Here is a 22,314-nt window from a genome sequence, read left to right on the forward strand (position 1 = left end):
GTAGATGAGCTTTGTTTAACCCATGTGAATTTAATGGATAAGATGTCATGTCTCTAGGGGACTGTCCTTTTTAGAAAAGGTTACATTTTAAAGTGTAACCATCTGTAGCAAAAACAAATTTGCTTTTTCATCATTGCCTGGCATTATATAGCTGCTGCTAAAGATGTCTCCAGTGTGTTCCAGATGAGTCCATAACAAGGAGTTCTTATCGTAAAACTTTTACAATCATTAAGGATGAATGGAGCTGTTTGCACCGTGTTTACTTGTGCATGATGCCTGATTATTGTTTGGCACCACAACTGTCAATTTAAATTACTTTTTTGGAAAGTCTTCCCTTAAGTTTTTTTGTGGTATTAACTCTCTCCTCATCTCTTCTGTTCTTATCTTGTTCCTCTTAGAAACTATTACTAATTTCCGTTAATGTTTTATGTACTTCTTTTCTATTAAAACTGAAGGGTTTTGTTTGCTCTGCTTCCAGAATTGTGAAGCAGCCTTTTTTGAAAATGTGTTATTGGCATCTTGATCTTTTCTAGAGGGCTGGTACTCTACTATGTCCGTGCAATCTCCTATGATCCCAGGATTTTCTTATGTAATGATGTTAATACTTCCTCTACTAGTATGCTGCTGGTTAGAGCCCCAGCTAAACATACGCTTTTGGTAATCTTCATAGAATCATAGAACAGTGTGGGATAGAAGGGACCTTTAAAGGTCAGGTATTCCAACCCCCCTGCAGTGAGCAGGGACATCTTCAACTAGATCAGGTTGTTCAGAGGCCTGTCCAACCTGACCTTGAATGTTTCCAGGGGTGGGGCATCTACAACCTCTCTGGGCAACCTGTTCCAGTGTCTTACCACCCTCATCATAAAAAAAATTCTTCCTTCTATCTAGTCTAAATTTACCCTCTTTTAGTTTAAAACCATTCCCCCTTGTCCTATTGCAACAGGGCCTGCTAAAACGTCTGTCTGCATCTTTCTTATAAGTCACCTTTGGGTACTGGAAGGCTGGAATAAGGTCTCCCTGGAGCCTTCTCTTCTCCAGGCTGAACAATCCCAGCTCTCTCAGCCTGTATTCATAGGAGAGGTGTTTCATCCCTCTGATGATTTTTGTGCCCCTCCTCTGGACCTGTTTCAACAGGTCCATGTGTTTCCTCTGCTGAGAGCTCCAGAGCTGGATGCAGTACTCCAGGTCGGGTCTCACGAGGGTAGAGTAGAGGGGCAGAATCACCTCCCTTGCCCTGCTTTCCACGCTTCTTTTGATGCAGCCCGGGATACGGTTTTCTGGGCTGTGAGTGCACATTGTAGGGTCATGTTGAGCTTCTCATCCACCAGTATCCCCCAGTCCTTCTTGGCAGGGCTGCTCTCAATCCCCAGCCTTGATATCATCAATTGATATTTGTCTTCTGCTATGCTGATTTACAGAGACTTGCTGGGGACTTCTCATGTGTTAAAGTAGGTGCATAGGAATTTCCTGAAATACAGTTCTCATTTCTCACCTTCCTGTAATTCCCCCTGATTTTTATGACTTTATTCAGTAAACTCAGTTCTTCCTTCTGCTTAGAGGCATTGTTAGTCATTTTTGACTCTTCCTCACAAGGAGTGATCCAAAAAGCACCTGGCAAGGAAAAACTTGTGGAATGATGTCAGTGTTCATGTCAATGAACAGGGAAGAGAAGAACTTCACAGCAAAAGGTGGTGTTAGCCCTCTGCTGATCACAGGTCACACCCGGTCCTGCCCAGCAGACCCAAGTTCAAACATCCAAGGCAGAGATACCATCGAGTTGTTCCCCTTCCCCCAAAGCCTGAATACATTGCCTCAGGCAGGAGATGTGCTGATGCACATTTCATTGAGCACATGTCTGTGTGGTTAGTTGCAGGAATTTGTCATTCTCTGGTTTTTGAATTACACTTGAATTGACAAAGGTTTTTGGCTTTCATTTTTTTTCTAGTCCTGATGTTGTGTAGCAGATGCCCTTGCTACTTTCTCTTCTGATCATTACTTCTTTTTCTTCCATGTCAGAGGACTGCTACATATTCTCTCTTATTGAGTTATAACCTGATTCTATGGAAGTTCTTCTGCTGCAGAGATTATACCAGTCTGGACAGGCATTTCAGTTTCTGTAGGTATTCTCGAGCATGCTATGCCCTCTGGGTCGTACTGGCTACAGTTGTGTAGTTGTGTTTCAGTTTTGGCTCTGCCTTCTGTAAGCTTTATTTTAAGATATTCTGATAGAAGTATGGTACCTTCAATTTGCACTTTCTACACTTGATTAGTAGAGGAACTGAATCAGAGATAGGCTTCCTTTTAGTCGCTTTCCTTTGATCATTTAAAGTCCCCTGTAGCAATCAGGTGGGGAACTGATGTCTTACAGGAGGTACATAGCTGAGGCTTGCAGTCTCTGTATCACTGCTTCTGCTCAGGTGAAAGTCCTTTATTTGTCTCAGAAATAACATTTTTCAAGATGTGACCTGAAAGACCTTGTTTATAATGCCCTGGGTCAATAACTTGTGTTTTGATTAGTTTCAAAATCTTTATCAGCTCTCTGGCAGATACCAGCTTTAGTGTTTGGTGAAGATCACCAAATAATACTCCACAGATGGCATAATATCCATCTGTGTTTTCTGTACCTTTGAAATGCTCTGCACCTTGTGATGAGAAAGATGACACACACACAGGTTTAAGGAAGCTGGAACTCCATGTCCCTGCCCACAGATTGTCACTTGGAAAAGAAATCATTTACCTTTGAACATGAAGTAATTTTCTGCAGTTAATGTCATACTTTGTTGCAACCCGGTAGAAATTAGTGCAGTAGCATACAGACGGAAGTTAGCACATTATTTTTTTGTTCTTGTAAGACAAACTGTATTTTTAGTCTTAGAGTCTTTCCACCTGACATTTACATTCTCATTATGTAAAACAGTCACATTGTGTTGCATTTTCTTCTCCTCTTCTTTTAAACATCAGAAAACATCTACAAGTGTGATTTCCAAATTGTTTAAGCTCATTGAAATTGGATGTTATTATGGAATGAAATTTCCAGCAGAACAGACTTATCCTTTTATCACATCAGAATAATGGATAATACTTACCCTGGAGCTAGTGAAGTAGGTGTTCACCTACCTGTGCATCACCTGCCTGCCACGGTTAGAAGAAGGGAATTTGGCTAGACAGACCTTTGCTCTGAACCAGCGCAACACAATATATATGGACATAACGTATATACATTCACATAATGCTTATGCATAATGTATATGTTTATAGGTGTGTATGTGTCCATCTATCTCTACCTATCATCTGTCTGTCTTTATGTATCTAGAAATCTCTTGCTGAGTCTTTTGCTTACCAAGGGAAGAAACTTGCTTTTCTATTCTCCCTGGTTGAAGAAAGAGTAAAACTACAAAATGAACTGGACAAAATAAAAGAAGCACCACTCAAAATCAAACCCATGCCACTCTTTCCGAAGTAACACTGGCTTTGAAAGATGATTTTCGGATCCATGCTCTTTAGGCATTTGGCCTTATTTGTTTTTCTCCAGTGCAAGGTGAAGTTTTGTTGTATTCAGTGTACACATTTTATACATTGAAATAATACTTTTGCATAGTATGTAAAGAGAGTATTGCAAGTTTTGTAAGCTAGCCATCTGGTTAAGGTTTAGTTATGTGGTGGTACACATCAGTTCGTTCTCTTTGAATGACTTAAGATCCATGGCAATGAATTCAAGTGACATGTTAAGGTATATGTACTACCTTTCGGTTATTTTTAAAAATACTGAGTGCAGCAAAGCACTTACCTTCTACCAGCTCACATAAATGTAAAAAATTCATTCAGATGAAAATAAGTGAACAATCAATACTTTACTGCACTTGCTCTGTACTCTTTCTGGGTGAACAGCTTCTCTTCTGTTTCTGTAACTTCTATTAATTTTCAGTCCTATTATATGCAACTTTCCTCCAAAAAAGTGCAAGGAAAAGCATGACCTGATCCTATTAACACATTGTAAATCAGTTGTATAAGAAATCTAACTTTAAAGCAGACAATAAAGTCAGAATTTTGCCTAAAACTTAGGCATCCTTTCTGTCTGCCTAAACACTCTGTGCTGTTCTCGCCTGTCTTCCTCTTCAGGTGTATGAAACCTCCTCCGGTTTTAGGAACCTATTAATGACAAGGGTAACTGCATCCTTCCTGGTCGATACTTTTTATCAAGGTAAAAAAAATTCAAAATTCAGCGTAGAGAGCAGATTTTTCTTTTCTGGCACAAAGGAATCTTTAAGAATCATTAACTTGGGGGGATACTCTTTAGATGATAAGGCAGATAAAATGTGTCAATTGGTCCAACTCCTGTGCTTTAGTAGCCTGGAAAACAAGTAAACAGCTTTAAAAACTGCATCCAGGCATTTCACAGAGAGCTGTATGGTCATTCCTGCTCAGGTTGCTCTTAATTTATGCCAGCATGTTAAAGGCTTAGAAAGATACCAGCGATAGGAGAGGATCAGATAGTGGTACACCTCAGATTAATGCTAGGTTCGGATTCTTGAATATCTTTGTATCCCTTGAACGTTGCCTTACAATACAGTCCAACTTACAAGGTTTAAAAAAGAAAGAAATTACTGTACATAGGATAAAACTTTAACAAAGGGGACTAATTGTTGTGAAACTTGCATATGGTTTCATGAAAGAAGCTTTACCATTGTGTCAAAGAAGACAAAATATAGATTCATAAAAAAACCCAATATCTTCAGTTCTTGTGATTTAGTCTTACTTAGGCCTCGGCCTACCTTTTACTTTCAAGTTTTTCTAGCAATGGGTTTATTTCTTTGGAGACATATAACAAAACAGATCTAAATTTTTGATTTTCAATAATTTACAGTGGTACTGTGAACATAGTATTTTTCCCTTGAGGATAGTTTTATATTGAAGTTTAATATCCTGCAGTTTAAAAAAAAAAAAAAAAACAACAAAAAAGTCTATTTAAAACTTAGGCTCGGGAGCATGCCAGTTAAGTGTGACATTCACAAGCTGTTTTGCAGTTATGAAAAATGCATGAGAACATAACCCACACAGCTTCTGTAAGAATAGTCAGGTGATTTGCGGTGTGTTTTTCCATTAAAGCTTTCTTTACTACATAGATTTTGAAAATTTCCGAGAAAGAGAGGTATTCGCATGGCAAGGTAGTGCAAGGACTCACACTGCAAGATCCTGTATTAAAACTGTTATCCCTCCTACAGTCTGTATCAATGAAATGGTGATTTGAAATGACCTGGTCAGAAAAGACAGTTTCCTCTAATTTCTTTTTCTCTCTGTTATTTTTAATGCTCATGTCAGTTTGACATACTAGCTGCTTCTATTTCTGTATTCATTATTTTGGCATGCTCTTTCTATCCTTGTTACTATGATCTGTATTTCCTTAACCAGAGGGGAAAAAAATATCTAATATTGGTTACTGTAAGCCGTGCTGCTAGAGATGCTCACTCGCTGTGCTCAGTGGAGCTCTTAGACTAATCTTGCACTGGAAAAAATATAGGCTAATAATAAGAAAAGTACCTTAATGGAAACTATTTTCAAGGAAAGTGAAGCATAAAGGCAAACAAGTAAAACTCCTAGTGGGTTTCCTGAAGGGAAAGATGTACACTGTCCTGCACTCCAGTTGCCAATGTCCTCTTGGGGATAACGTGATCCAGCACAACCTGTGCTGCCTTTCACAGTGACTTGGAACTATATTCATTTCTTTAAAGGCATGAGGACCTTTATTCCCTTCTGTCTCAGTAATTCATCTATCTTTCTCACTTGAGTTCTCTAGAAGATTTCTCCCTAGCATGAAAATTCACTTTTTGGTGAATTTCCAGGAGTAGCAATTTCTTGCTGAATGGTTGTTTACTGCCTATTTAACTTTTTGCCGTTAAATAGTTCAGTCTTGGTCACACGTGCACCAGTGTTTTAATTTTTTCTTAGCTTTGAGAGTTCTTTTTTCATAACAAATAGAAAGCTTTAACACTGAGCAACAGGCTTCTTTATGCCTAAGTAGTTCCACTGATGTTCAATATCTACAAGTCTGTGTGACGCTAGGGGGTAGATCTCCCTTTGGCTTATGTCCAGCAAATCATGATAAAATTTTCATAGAAAAGATTCGAAGGCTTTAATTAACTGAAAAAAAACCATTACACATTCAGTAAATAACCAGTTTTCAGATTGTGCTTTTATCACAGTCATGTTATGTTGTGACTTATTTTGGTCGACAGCTGGCTGAATTTGAGCTGTCAGTGTGCCCAGGTAGCCATGAAGGCCAGTAGGATCCTGGCTTGTATCAGAAATAGTGTGGCCAGCAGGACTAGGGAAGTGATTGTCCCCCTGTACTTGGCACTGGTGAGGCTGCATCTCAAATACTATGTTCAGTTTTGGGCCCCTCACTACAAGAAAGACATTGAGGTGCTGGAGCTTGTCCAGAGAAGGGCAGTGAAGCTGGTGAGGGGTCTGGAGCACAAGTGTTATGAGGAGCGGCTGAGGGAGCTGGGGTGGTTTAGCCTGGAGAAAAGGAGGCTGAGGGGAGACCTTATGGCTCTCTACAACTACCTGAAAGGAGGTTGTAGCAAGGTGGGGGTTGGTCTCTTCTCCCAAATAACAAGCGATAAGAAAAGAGGAAATGGCCTCGAGTTGTGCCAGGGGAGGTTTAGATCAGATATTAGGAAAAATTTCTTCACCAAAAGAGTTGTCAAGCATTGGAACAGGCTGCCCAGGGAAGTTGTTGTGTCCTCATCCCTGGAGGCATTTAAAAGACGTGTAGATGTGGTGCTGAGAGCCATGGTTTAGAGATAACTTGGCAGTGCTTGGTTAATGGTTGGACTCTCTGTGAGTCTATGTTAGTGTTTTAGAGGGTTAAAAAGCAGCAAGGAGGAGTGGGAAGAAGGGAAAATTAATCATGGTAGAAGTATCGTAATGTTAAATCTTCAAAAGGTAACTTTGAACAAACATTTATCAAAATATGTGCATTCAGCTAAAATTAGTACTCTTCTCTGTTGAGGAATATTATCTGAGTCAAATTGGAAGATTGCACTAGCTTTCTAAAATATAGGGGAACTTCTTGCGAATCTGCTGCTTGTGAGATATATTCGTGGCTGATGCAAGCCTGGTACATCTGATGTGCTCTGGATATGTCTCACTCGCTATGTGTATTTCAGTCAACCACATCCTATGCAGAATATGGGACTCTTGTGACTATGTAAACACAAATCTCTGTATATATGCATTTCCATGTATTTTACCAGAAGGAATAAAATACTTTAAAAGAAGAAATTATACTTTAAAGTGAATTTTCTGTATTTGATTTTAATATTAGCATTTGTTAAAAAAAAAAAAAAGGTACTGTAATTTTGCTATAACAAGGCTTTTTTTTTAACAGAAAAGGTTGAAGAAGATAAACCAATGTGGAGAAATCTGAACAATGAAATTCATGGCCATGAAGCTGAAAAAATAGCTATATGACAGGGAGAGTGCAATAATAACGTAAAATAGACTGAAATAGAATTTTCAGCAGTCACATGGAACTTCCTTAACTTTTTTAGATCCCTTCCATAGCCCTTTATTTAGATCACTTTAAGCTTAAAACATAAGTTTTGGAAAGTTTTATGGTTTTGCATTATCTCAGGAAATCTTCAACTTCTTTATAATCCAGAAATAAAAGGAAAGGTAAGAAATGTCTGAACTTCTTACCACAACGATTTGTAAGCCATTTGTAATAAGTTTGAATTAATGTGTAAGACTTCATTTAAAAAATTTTTTTGAGAAAATGTTGGAGAAATAGTGAATGTGTTCCTTCATTTTTGAAAGTAATTGTATGTGCCAAGTGAGATCTGTCTTCATGTTTCATTAAGAAATGACATGCAAATTAGTTTGCAAAGTCTTCTGCTGAGAATTTCCTTCTGCTCAGAATTTAAATTTTTTTGGTAAAATCCTCTGAAGTGCTGTTCTACACAGACACCTTCGAAAACTGTAAGCCTTTTAAGATTACAAATGCAAGGAAAAATAACGTCCTTTTTCACAAAGGGAGATCTACTAGCATGAGAACATGGGCAATCCCATCTTGTGATCCAGTTGGAATAGAGCTGAGTTCTGCTGAGGAGGTGCTGTAACCAGGAAAGAAGACGTCAGCCACGTGGTTTTGTGGCATATGGGACAGGCGGTGGCTGATGGCTTGGGTTTCTGGTTGTTTCTGGTCTGCTCTTACCTAGCATGAGCAGGCACCGGACAAGTGATTTGGGCTGTTTCAGGAGGGTGGCAGGTCGGCTTTGCTGCTGCAGAGCTGAGTCCTGGGGCAGTGCGTGGGGTCAGCCTGGAGGACAAGACAGTTGAAACCAGTATCTCTTTCACCAGGGGTGAGCTCTTCTCCTGGTCCCACCAATGCGAGCTTTTAGCATTTTGCCCCTTCTTGATGAGGATGCAGCAGCTTCCAGTAGGAGAATGAGTCAAAGGCATGACCTTAAATACATGCTTCTGACAGCTGGGGTATGGAGAAATGAGCTTGAGGTTGTAGGAATAATTACTGTTGATGATTTACTGTGTGATAATGGATTAAAGGCATCCTGTTTCCTATCAAGATCTTAAGGCATTACAAGTTGTTGTGACCTTTATATTATGGTTTCCAGCAGTATAAAATAAAAGTAAATCTCAGTGTGAAAATAGGAATGAATGTGAAACATGTATAAATCCTGTCCTTTTTCTTCCTCACTGTATGAGGAAACCAACAGTGAACTATACACTGTTAACTGGGCAGCGTTTCCACTCCAAACACATTTCCACTCACTGTGTGTTCACTGCAGCCTGCAATTTGGGAAATACTTTGCCATCCCTCTTCATTATATGGGAGACACTCAAACATCAGAACACTTTTGTTCTATAGTTTTGTAATGTTGCATTCCATAATTGGATGCTTAAATGAGGTGGCTACTTGAATAAATATTTTAGTCACCTCTATTAGAGACATCTGTAATAGAACTGTGATTAAAAAAAACACAAGTAGTAAAATTAATTTCTAACCAGGCAGAATGCGTTTTTAGGCACAGATTGGGAGCTGAGAATATTACTGCCTTATCTATAATGAAGCTGTCCAAATAATGTAACAGGAAAAAGATCTGAGAATTCCCATATGACATATTTTCCTCAGTTTATTCATACTTAGGAATCAGATAGCAAAATAATAGGTTGTTCTGTGTATTGAAGGGAGATGAAAGGGCTCAATTTTTCAAACATACATGTGTATATTCTGATACCATTCAATAGAGAGCTGAGATGTTAGCCTCAAAAAAGGGGACGTATGCCAAAGTGGCAGAATTATGGCTTAGGACGAATGTAGAATAGTCGCGTAAAGAGAATTTTTAAAATTTTCTGTCTAATGGTAAAATGGGTGTAGTGGAGAGGTGAGTCATCTTACTTGGGATGCTCTTGTCTGTTTAAATAGAAGTAATTTCTAGACTCCGTTGATTTAAAACTTTTGACCATGGTTTTAAAGGAATTTACACACAAATGTGTCCCGTATTGTAATGTTTGTCTCCTTTCAAAAAACCGAAACTTGAGGACTTTTTGTAAATCAGGCATAAAATCCTAAATGTGAGTGTACACTGCGTGCAGCTGCACATTCTTTAGAGTCTCCCAGTTGAACTCAACCCTGACCACACTGGATTTACTTGACTGCTTTTCTTTGTAGTGTTATAACCAGAGTACTAACAAATCAGTCCCTGTATGTGATTTGAGCATCAGTGCTGAAACTCCGAACTTTCTGCTCTATACTCTTTTGGTTGTTTTAGGTACAGAACATCTGAGCACTCTAAAATATATGTAGATAATGCTGATGGCAGCTCCAGGTCAGTTTTTTGCAGCATCCTTCTGGTCTTGGAGGAAAAATAAAAAGTTCTTTCCTTCCAGATGACGGGAATATGAGGAAATTTGGGAGAATAGGATGCACTTCAAAAAATTCAAACAATTTCCAAGAACTTCATTGGAAAGTTTTAATGTCAGGTGAATTCCTGGTTTTGCAGTGTTCTGGTGTTCTCTGTAAGGACTTTGTAAGTGGGGCAAGTACCAGTCTGTCGCAAAGGCCAGCTGAGCTACCTGGCGCTTTGAGCAAGAACCATTGCTTGGCTTGGTTCAGCTTTAGGCCCCTCACTTAGGCTGCAGGTATTAAGGCTACAGGACTTTATTCAGCTATGCTGCAGATACATGCCATTAAAAGTATGGTGTGAGTATATCCACAATCTGAAGACTGTAAACATAATTCAGGATCAAGATACTCTCATTAAAGATGCTTTCCGATAGTATTTTGACCACTGTCTGAACAATGGTTGATGTGTTGGGACATTGACTACTTAGAGCAATGTTTTTGTGTGGGCTTTAGTCTAAAAAAAAAAAAAAAAAATTAAAAAAATTAAGCAGCTCTTTTCATCTGATTTTGTAGGGCAGATTAAGACTGTTGCTTAGATCTTTTAACAAAAATAAGATAGCTTAGTTGTTAATGATCTTTTTCCCTGTATGAAGTGATATATATGAAAAATAAAACAGAAACGTCTCTTTGATTAGGAACAAAATCCTCTTAATAGTTCCAGTGATGTAAGTGTATGGTTGAAATTGGCAACCACCATCTGGGGTGTTGAATAATGTTTTATTTGAGTAGCCTGTTATATTGTTTCATTAGCGCTGCTATTAATTTTTTTTTATATTGTTGGCTGCTGAAAATATGCAGGTCTATGTGTTTTGAGAATGGCGTTTGATCTCTAAAGGCTGAATCAAAGCAGTTAATGTTGTGGATGCAATATATGCTGAAAGGTCATCTTTTTTTGTTTTGTTTAGCCTACAAGCCCCAAGTTTGGAAAAGCAGACTCATATGAAAAACTGGAAAAACTAGGGGAAGGGTCCTATGCTACAGTATACAAAGGGAAAAGCAAGTAAGTGTTTGTTTTTTTCATTTAATTTTGTGTGTAAATGAAGATAAGCAGAAAGTATTAACTGATGTTGCTGCACTTGTACACAGATCCCTTTGAATGAATGCAAAGGGCTTTAGTGAAAGAGACTAAGACCATATTGCACAGGTAACATACTACCTTCACATCAGAACAAGATGAGGTCCTATCTTGTTAATCTGATGTTTTCTTTATACTTTAATGTTGTACTACTTTCTCAATATTCATATCAAATGAATTTTTAGGGGTAAAAGCACAATACACTGTCAAGTAGATTTTTCTGGTGTTCTCAGAGCAAAGCTGAATAGATGCTGTAAGTTATTAGTCGTTTGTTTATTGTTATTAAAAAACTTGAATAAAATAACATGAAGGGAATGAATGGAATTTTGGACTACTGTTTAGTTTGTTTACAAGAGTTTATTTACAATTGTTACAACTACTCCGCCTCAAACTAATCTACTGTATACATGTTAGATTTTTTTTAGCCATTTTAATGTTATTTGTTGTAACTTTTTTATCCCCAATGCCGTATGTGCTTCTATATTGTATAAAATAACTCAGTAAACACACTTAAAATATATTTCTTGAGCTAGTGCTTCAGTTCAGAGTTATCTTTTGTTGAGCAAAGTGTCCTGTGCAAGTTCATATATTTAATCAAGTGTTCATAATCAAATTTTCAATAATAACAAAGCAGTTCTGAGACAGGGATCGGGTGCGTGCAATATCTTTATTTAAAAACTTGGTCTAGCGGATGATAGACGAGGCAACTTAGTGTTCTCAGCAGGCAGAATATCATGACCGTCATGGGACAGAAAATCTACTGAAACAAGGAAATAAGTGTTAACATTTTCCAGGGTTATTAAGTTAGGTAGGTAGAAAAACTATTTTTTTCACTGAGTGTTTCTAATAAATCAGAATGAGGGGTGTCCTCATCTCTCAGTAGCTTTGAGATTGATGAGCATAATGGCATCTGATATGAATAAAAACATTTTCTAAATGTAAAAGAAGTATTACACATCTGCCATGCTGGTGCATGTATCGTCTTTCACTGGCAGCTTTCTTCAAGAAAATGCAGTTACTTTGTGTTGTTAATGGCTCAGTTACGCATCACCGTAAGTTCCAGACATTATACGTATGTAAGCTTTTTATTGGAGTCTACGTAATATGAGAAAACCATATAGATTTCAGCTTGCACCTTATTACTAAAACCCTTTAAAAATCACAGTGCATATCTGGTGATAGTTATCCCATATGCCTTGGCTTTCAATAAGACTGAACGAAGGCAACAGGGCTGCTAGATGTCCTGTCAATCAGTGGAACAGTCCTAAAGTTAAAAACAAAGCAAAGCACGTCCCTGAAGCTATTTCATTCAGTGGTGATTTGTGAACGTGTTACAAAACATAGATTGGTTAGAAATATTCATTTGTTTTAGTAGAGCTGACTGCAGTAAGAAATACTTCAATGATTTTAATAGTAGTTGAATAATAAATTCAAATTACTGGACTCTCTACATTCTCCATTATAAATAGCAAGGTCAGAATAAGTAGTGTGAATTATAACAATTATATATAACTATTCTGCTGCTTTGTAACATCTTTTGCAAGGTCCTTAACATTTATTTTGAAAAAAGTGTGTGTAACTTGAATGTGGATAAGAATGTATATGCAGAGAATATTCCTAAATTTATAGTAATATTCCTTCACCTTCTTAATTTTCATAGAACCATAGAATAGTTTGGGATAGAAGGACTTTTAAAGGTCAGGTATTCCAGCCCCCCTGCAGTGAGCAGGGACATCTTCAACTAGATCGGGTTGCTCAGAACCCCGTCCAACCTGACCTTGAATGTTTCCAGGGGTGGGGCATCTACCACCTCTCTGGGCAACCTGTTCCAGTGTCTCATCACCCTCATTGTAAAAAATTCTTCCTTCTATCTAGTCTAAATTTACCCTCTTTTATTTTAAAACCATTCCCCCTTGTCCTATTGCAACAGGCCCTGCTAAAAAGTCTGTCTGCATCTTTCTTGGGTACTGGAAGGCTGGAATAAGGTCTCCCTGGAGCCTTCTCTTCTCCAGGCTGAACAATCCCAGCTCTCTCAGCCTGTATTCATAGGAGAGGTGTTCCATCCCTCTGATGATTTTTGTGCCCCTCCTCTGGACTTGTTTCAACAGGTCCATGTGTTTCCTCTGCTGAGAGCTCCAGAGCAGGATGCTCCACTTGAGTTCTCATGAGAGCAGAGTAGAGGGGCAGAATAACCTCTGTCGACCTCCTTTCCACGCTTCTTTTGATGCAGCCCAGGATATGGTTGGCCTTCTGGGCTGCAGGCGCACATTGTCGGCTCGTGTCCGGCTTTTCATCCACCAGCATCCCCAAGTCCTTCCTGGTAAGGCGTCTCTCAATCCTTTCATCCACCAGCCTGTGTTAATATGGGGGGTTGCCCCACCCCAGGTGCAGGACCTTGCACTTGGCCTTGCTGAGCCTCATGAGATTGTACTTCTCAAGCCTGTCCGGGTCCCTCTGGATGGCATACTGTCCCTCAGGCGTGTCAGCCGCACCCCTCAGCTTGGTGTCATGTTCAAACTTGCTGATGGTGTGCTCGATCCCACTATGTTATTGATGACAATGTTGAACAGTCCTGGTCCCAATACGGACCCCTGAGGGACACCAGTTTTCACCTATCTCCATCTGGACATTGAGCCCGTTGACCACTACCCTCTGGATGCGACCATCCAACCAATTCCTCATCCACCGAATAGTCCACCCATCAAATCCATATCTTTTCAATTTAGAGAGAAGGATGTTGTGGGGGACCATGTCAAAGGCCTTACAGAAGTCCAAATAGACAACATCTGTAGCTGTTCCCTTGTCCACTGATGTAGTCACTCCATCATAGAAGGCCACTAGGTTGGTCAGGCAGGACTAGGCTTTGGTGGAGCCATGCTGTCTGTCTCAAATCACCTCACTGTCCTTCATGTGCCTTAGCATAGCTTCTAGGAGGATCTGTTCCATGATCTTCCCAGGCACAGAGGTGAGGCTTTTCTTTGGCTTACATTTTTTTCCCCCAGAGTATTGAATAACTCTCACAGTTACCACCCAGATTCGGTGCCTCCTGTCCAGACTTTTTTTTTCTTCAACTAGAGAAACAGTTGAACTACTTCATAGCAGGAGGAGGTTATTCCTTAGGAACAGGGGGAACACTACAGGGGCTATCTGCTATTTCAAAAGGAATTGTTGGTTGAGATAGTGTGTCTCTGTTTCCTCTTCTATCCCCTTGAGAAACTGAGGAATCTCTGGCCTATATGATATCCCCAAAGCAAGCAGAGAGAGTATTACTGCTACAACACAGGATTGGGGAAAATAGAGGGACGAGGAGTGTGGCAAATGGATGAGCCAACGTTGGCTCCAGCCATTCCATGAGAGCCTAACTTTACTGCTCCTTTTCTGGCAGATTGGCTCGGTTTATAGCTTTATCTAAAATGATATGGGAAGAGATAGAGGAATTTTTTTCTAGCACCTGGTGTAGGTATATAGGGTGAGACACTGATACACATTGCTCTATTCTGGCTACAGGCTCAGTGGGAAGAAAAATAAGCAAAACAGGTCAAGAGAGGGCTATTTGTTTTGGTATGTGCCTAGTTTTGACAGCTGAAGGATTAAACCCTCATGACATACCACAGAATGCAGACATGATTTGTATTTGGAAAAGTTGGTAATACTTGAACAGCAAGTGCATTTTGGTCAAAATGTTTGAGAATCCCTAATTCTCAACCAACTCTAATGTTTGGCTTTCTCATTTTGCCAAAATTTTTCTGAGATGTGTCCTTAACTGTAGTTGAAGCTGGAGAATTTAAGGTCAGTTTGAGCTGTTTTGAATGATGCTTTGTACAAAGAATTATTGTGCTTAATATTTATCCCAGCTGCATGTGGCAAGTAATGGGGTTTGGTTTTTTTAAGGCATTTCCTGAGATATATTTCAGCTTTTTAATTTATTTCCCCTGCTGATCATAATGATGGAATAAAAAATTCATGATCTTAGCTTACTATTTGGGAAGACTAAACGATACATACCTGCCCCCAAAAATGCAAAATCAGCCATTCCTTTCCTAAAATTTCAAGTAACGTGTGCAGTAACTTGCTTTCAGGGGAAGTCTGGCTTTTTGCTACTTGGAGCAGAATCAACGGTACCAAGCCCTTGCTTTCCTATCATACCCATTACTTTTCTATTTGAGTATTTGTGGTACTATCCCAGGAAAGTGAAACAAAGTGGGCTAATTCCTCTTACTGGATGATGGATTTCTCTTTTTGTAGTCAGGTAAAAATGATTCCCTGGAGTGAGGAAGCAGCAGAGTGAACGGGACTGCGTTACTGAGGAAAGTGAAGCCGTATTCTCTTAGGCTGGGCTTTTTTGTTTATTGGAGAAATAACCAAGCAGCTCTTTGTTTCTGGCTGACGGCTGCATCAATAAGCAAATCTATTTGATTTCATGTGTTGCACATCAGGCATGCGTAATGAAACTCATGTTGGCATGTTCATTTTCTACTTTCATTCAGGTTAGATTCTCACATGTTACTTTGTTGTATAAAATCCCAAGAGGCTGCTTACTGCATGAAATTCAGATCACTTTGAAGTGATTTCTGCTTTTATTTTTTTTTAATGTAAAATTTTGGAGAAGTAGGCCTAGTGATTTACTGATAACACCTGAAAAATTACGCAAGTTCCATTTACTCTGTGTTTGGCTAACAGCTTGAACATTTGACATACAATTGGTGCAAAGCAATAAGTGCCTTTTAAATTCCAGTATCATTTCATTGCGCGGTTGAGCTGAAGAAGTGCTCTCTGTCCATATCGACATGTTCATCTTCCTGCTGCCATTGACCTTCTTCCCTCTTGAGCTTGATTATAAATTTACCTGCAGGTACAGCAATGAGATCTGGCTTGATCTGTGGCACATAAATGTTGATGTGAGTTATGAGAGTCTGGAGAAGAAGCTGGTGACAGAACAGGGGGAGCTGCTGCCAACCAGAACCCCTTACAAAGCAGTGTGGAGGCCTTGAATCTCTGCACTGGGAACTCTGCATATTGCACTTAAGGGAAAAACCTGTGCGTTTGGCAATATTAAGAGTTGGCATGGTTTCCATCCTGTCCTCCCACTGTGTTCAATTGCCCTTCAAGGCAAAGAATTAAAAAAGATTACCTCGGTTAAAGCGACGTGATCTGTGACTGCTGCTTGCACAGCATGTGTCTGTTTTGAGAGGGAAGCCAATGGTATCTCTGCTGCTTCTGCACTGCTGTGATCTCAATCTGCTTCTTGCTTATCCATGTGATTTTTAGTGTACCTTTACCTTTTTTGGCACCTTTAGTAAGTTGCATGTGCTCGAAGTATTCAAAAAATATGTAGAATTTCTAACAGAAAGCTCAATCAACACTTTTTTGGGGCCTTATTTCCCTCCCATGAAATTACAGCATTCAATTTATCCCTAGTAAAATGCTTGTCCTAATAAATTCTGGTCCCTGTTCCTTTTAACTATTAATATGAGAAATTAGTGAGCAGAGCACAGTAGAAGGTGATGGTGTCAACGAGAGCTTGAAAGCCGCAGAGCTGTAGGGCAGTCCTTCAGTTGAGGTACCTCTCCTGTTTCTGTTTGAAATCTGAATTTGTTGTGTTCAAGGTGATTCCAACGTGTACCCAAAGATGAAAGGTATTTTTTCAGGTAGCCAGGGCATTTTATGTTTATCTCTATCAAAGACAATACCTTTTACTATTCAGTGGAAATCAATAGGGAGTTAAAGGTATAAAGAGCGAATCTTAGAGAGAAATTATGCTGAGGAGGGCAGGCACCATGCTGTGCACTGGATGTGGTTTCTCTGGGGTGTTATTCTTGGAGCAGCAGGAAATATTTGAATGATAAGTGGGAACGACCTGTATTTGTTGGTGGCATGATGTATTGTAGTATGTGTTATGAATATATAGCTGACCATCATATTTCATGTATATGTTTGTGGATGGCTGCTCACAAGAAAAAGGATGACTTAAGTATTTTGATTTTTATATTTATGATGCTGAAAGCGTCATTGAGGATGACTGGCAGGCCTCTTTGGTGTTCTGACTTTTTTTTAAGCTGCAGAATTTCTTTTACTTATCATGAAACCTCCATGACGCTTTCATTGTCTTGTCTTTTGTTTTATGTGCAATCTATTGTAAGTGCCATAGGCTTCGGATGGCCTGAAGAACTTGCCATGGTTTTGTCTGTCATGCTGTTGCTTTTTAGTCATTCTCCTAGGTTTACTCCGTGCCCATGTGAAGGGTTGCATTCACATACTCCCTGATATGTTTCATGTGCAGTCCAGTTCACAGATCATATTTTTTTTCATGTTTTGGCCAATTTATTTAGACTGAATATTTCAAAATTGCTCTGGTTCATGTTGCCTTAGTGACCTAAGCTTTCTGAACCTTCTCTCTTATTTCTTGGAAATTGTTTGAAACCAGTATTCCATCTACAAATGAAACTCTTTTCATCTGGGGATACCAAATGGCTGGAAAAGGAATATATATTCATGGATTATGAAAAGGCACTTTATGGTTACTTACTAGAGCTTCCTAGGGTTTTTTTCCATCTTTTTTCCCCCTCTTTTTTTTTTTTAACTGATGTGCTTAACTGATTTTTGTAGGCTGCTTTTTACTATATATTTTAAAGTCATGACATGGGTTTATAAAGTGTGTACTTAGATGCTTTTAAAAAAACTCTATAGCACTGTAAATCTTTAATAAAAACAATAACTTCAAGTTGAACTAGATGAAAAACTAATGATAACTAGATGTTGAACTAAAATGCCAAATAATGGAAAAAATTATTTAAGTAGTGTAAGTACTAAAATAAGTTACTAAGATTCTAACTAGAAGATGAATCATTGACTATATTGATCACTTACTGAGTGAATTTATGAGTGTTTAAAAAAATATTGGGAGATTTTTCCTCTATAGTTGTATACCTAGAGAACATTACGCTACATATGCTGTACTTCAACCTGCATAGCAGTTTACAGAGGTGGCTTAGCATTTTTATCTCTTGTGGTGGTGGATGGAAATGAGGAAAAAAAAATCTATTATATTACTTACCCAGGATTGCACAGGAAAATGTGGTAGAAAAACTAGGATAGAACATAGTTACATTGGATACAAGTGCTAAAAGTTACTGGATAGTAATTTATTGGCACTGACACATACATGTGCGATTGGAATCGTACAGCAAATGCTGAAGTAATTTGCCAAGTAAATACCATTATACACCAATGTATTTTCCAGTTAGCTGGGGAACGACATCTCTCAGAAGATCCCCTGTGACTGTTGGTATGCAGAGTTATGAGGCTACTTTACTTAGAAGGGATACCACTATGTTTGTCTTCAGATTCTCTTAATATGAAAATCAGGTTTTAATACGAACATCAGTGGGGCACAAAGAGATGTGAGGTATATGGAGGAGGACCAGTGCTGTGCGTTGCTCTCTCTACTGCCAGTCCCAAGTGATTTGTTCCCAGCAGGCGTGGGTCACCTGCAGCCCCTGTCCTTAGGTGAGCAGCTGAGTAATTTGAACTGAATGATGCAGGCTGGGAGGTAGGGATGAGGGACCTGGACGTAAATGCACTGATGCTGCTCACCTGCTCCTGTTTAAGTGAGGGCTGCCACTTCAGGCAGTGCTGCCTTGAGTCCTCTGAAAAACAGGATCCCCTGAGTTCCAGTGACAACGCTAATTAATAATTTAAATCCTTCCTCTCTCTCAGAACTCTTTGATCTTCTATTTTTCAGCCCTAATAAATGTCAGCGTTATGAAGTATCTTTAATCCACTGGCTTCTTCTAAAACAAAGTAACTTTTGTTTAGGATGGGGGTTAAAAGATGGTGGGAGTCAAAAAGAGAAATTGAGGGGCCATGTTAGTCCCTTGAGTGTTTGCGCCATAGGGCTTTAGCGGGACTGTAAGTGTTTTTTTGTAATCTACAAATGTAAGTCCTTTTCAGTAAAAGAAATATAATATAATCCATATTTACACTGAACTGTCTTTTATGATAACGATTAAAAGAAGTGTTTCCCTCAACATGGAATTAGTTACTCGTTGGGAGAATAATCAGAGATGACTAAACCTACAGTGAATTTGTCTCTGTCAGGTTTCTTCAAAGGAACATTCTGGCAGAGTCTGGTTTCACTAGGCCACCGTGGTCTGTTTGGGGTTTTAGACTTCTGTCTGTGACGTTAATATCACTACAGACTAGATCTAATTAGATATTCTCAGAGTTTGATCATCAAACTTTGAGCTTTTCATGTAAATGAATATTTAATGATTGAGAGTTACTTTTCTTCATAAAAATTAGTTTCTTGAAATGTGTATCACAAATAAGAGCATTGTCCCAATACCACCTACTTATTTTTTCTTTGCAGAAATGTTCCCAAGCTTAGCACTTGCTCGAGTTATGAACTCAGCCTCAACTCCAGCCAGTGGTAAAACTCTGTATTAAATAAACAGATGAAATCAGAGTGGCAGATTTTATGTTAACTGACTCTTAAATGTGTTATATTTGGAAATTTATTGCATCTAAATATAACTGAAGAACTTGAGAAAATAATGTTATTGTACTCTTTTGTTCTCTATGTGGCATCGTCAGCATTATCCCCAGTGAAGCCAATTAAGTCATCAGTTACTTTATATTCATCAGTATTACATGTTCTTAATGATGCATTAAAGCATTAAATAATTTCTAATCTTCTCTACTTTCTCATAAGTGGTCATTTTTATGAATATGTTTATTTTAGTAATGCTGTTATGCGCTGTTTTAGAAAAGGCGTAATGACACTTTATATTAGAATTATTTGTAATGTTTGGCTCATTTGTATTTTTTATAACATACAGACTTTTACTATATGCCACATAAACCAATTTGGACTTATTTTTCTTTCGCCTAAATTGCATATAAAATCAGAAATCTATTAGAAGAGATTATGTAACACTAAAATGATGAATTTCCATAAATTGGAAAACTGCATCAGCTACTGTCTAGCGTAAAGTAGCTTTGTGTGATAGTCGGAGAGGCTTCAGGATTTCTGTCCTTTCTCTGAAGATTTATGGATGAGAGAGAGAAAGAGAGAGCAAGTTAGGTTAGGCAGGAGGAGGGCTTGTAAGTTAGAAAATAGGAATTTTATAATGAATATTGTCCTTAATAGAAACTAATGAGGCAGTTGACAGGATGGCCATAAGATGATAAGTGAAATCCTTGACCTAGTTAAGTGTATTGTTTTGAGAAGCTGTGAAATTGTTTACTTTGGACAGTGAGCAAGAGAGGTGGTTTAATGAATCCTAGATGTTAAAAGGGGCAGCAGCGTTGCCTTTTCACTGTCTAAAAGGCTGTCTGCCTGTCAGTTTTTCTACCTGTATTTGAAAATAATGAAAATGCTGAGCATGCTTTGAAAGTTGTGGAAGACAAATGTGAAGTAATATCCAGGAGGAATTTTGCTAACATTATCTGATCATTATTGAAGACTGCTAAGACAAGTTCTGATAGGTTGCAGAGGTAATTTTCTCCAAGTCTCTCTTTTTCAATGTTGTTTCTAAGGAAATTGCCACATTATTTTGGCACGTCATCACAAGATTCAGGGCATAATTTCATGACGTAGCTGGCTTGATCCCATAGCTTCTTGCTTCTCAGGAGGTGGTCCTAGTTCTTCGTCTCATATATTTTCTAGTGGTTTTTGCTTTTAAAATGTGAAAAATGCCTTTATTTTTGAAAATATGATTTAATTCTTTTAGAAGGGGCAGTCTTCTCCTGTTTAAGCTCCCTAAGCAGTCTCACTCTAGCAGGAATGAGAGCAAATACAAGCCAGTGGCAGAAGTGTGTGGCAGGGATTTATCGGGAGCAAGGCTATACCCTAAGGTAGTCCTTAGCTCATCTCTGCAGCATCATCTAACTGCATTGGGAGATTGCATCAGTAGGAAAATAGTTAAAGGATGTGAATACACACACATATCTCTTTATTTGATGATTGATGATACTTCATCTTGTCTCACGTCTCCAGATTTATATGCTCCTGTTTATAGAAAATGAGCCGAAAAAAAGAGGTTTTAATGTCTGGGTAGTAGATGAAAATAAGGAGGCTTATAGACTCTAATGGAAGTTACAGACAGATATATATTGGAGATAAATAATACTAAAGGGGAGAATGAAATCCCAGAGGAATGCTACTTGAGATTAGTCTGATCATATAGGTAGTATTAAGAGTTGCCATGATGTCTATCAAGATGATGACAGGTACCAATGACAAAGTGGCAGTGATAACTAAAGAGCACAGCCCACCTACTGTGTTTAATTGCAAATTCTTCAAAATGAGTTCCATACTATTGCTGTCTGTGTTATTTATTACTCTTAATGAATCAATGGAATGTAGAACTTTGTATTAAAAAGACCATGATTGCACAATGCTGTGTGCTATTTGCCTGTCTCTCTGGCAAGAGACCCCACCTCCCTGTTTCCTTAGTACCTCCTTGATCTGCTTTTTTCTGTTGTATTCTGCATTGCCTTCTCTGAACACAGCATCTGTCCTGTTCTTGATCTGCAAAATGATCTTGCTTTTCTTATTTAAATTCCTCCTACACAGTTATTTCATCTATTGTAATATAATCAAGTTATCCAGGTATCTAACTTATGTATATGTATGTGATAGGTAGGGTGCTGTATTGACGAAGGAAGTAAAAACTACACATGCATATGAACCGCATGTCTGTCATCAGCCTTTCTACTTCTGCTTTTATTATGGTTTATTCTCCTGTTTGTGCATGACACATAAAGTTACTTGGGGCAAGGCTTATCTTTTTCTGATGCCAGAAGTTCTGTTTAAATCTAAACAAAAATATATGTAAGGCAATTGTAATGAGAAATCCAGATAATCCACTAGGGTTAAGATGATAATTATCTTTCAACAGTGACTAGCGGCCTGAAATCTGAACTGGTGCCAGTCTGAAGTATTAGGAATAGTAGGAAGGTGATGAGTAAACACTCTTTTGATAACCAGGCTTTCTTAAGTTGCTCAGAGTCATTATGCAGTGCTGTGTACAGGGCTAATGAGATTTGGGCAATTGTAAAAGAAGAATAATCAGAAGAAACAAGATGGTAGCCATCCTGTCACTGTAGTCATCTAACTGCAAAAATTAAAAGCCTGAGACAGGTAGGTGTCTGGATTATCTTGCTTAGAAAAACGAATACATCTTCTAGGGCCCAGTACAATAAGGAATTGCTTCCATGACTACGAGAGTCTGAAAGGTCCATTGCTTCCTTGTGCTTTGTGGCTCTAAAAGGCTAATTTTGCTTTTACAGAAAGAACTTGCAGCAATATATT

The 22,314-nt window shown here is 38.6% G+C and overlaps 1 protein-coding gene across 3 annotated transcripts in view; it reads left to right on the forward strand.

Annotated features, from left to right (window-relative positions):
* The window catches only part of CDK14 (cyclin dependent kinase 14), a 329,408-nt gene that overhangs the window by 87,514 nt on the left and 219,580 nt on the right, over window positions 1-22,314 (forward strand). For all 3 annotated transcript variants that reach the window (XM_063324807.1, XM_063324809.1, XM_063324808.1), the window contains one exon: window positions 10,831-10,925. In XM_063324807.1, the coding sequence (XP_063180877.1) occupies window positions 10,831-10,925 (95 nt within the window). The remainder of the gene's footprint in view (window positions 1-10,830; window positions 10,926-22,314) is intronic.

This window comes from Chroicocephalus ridibundus, chromosome 2 (genome assembly GCF_963924245.1).
Source record: "Chroicocephalus ridibundus chromosome 2, bChrRid1.1, whole genome shotgun sequence".
NCBI classification, from domain to species: Eukaryota; Metazoa; Chordata; class Aves; order Charadriiformes; family Laridae; genus Chroicocephalus; species Chroicocephalus ridibundus.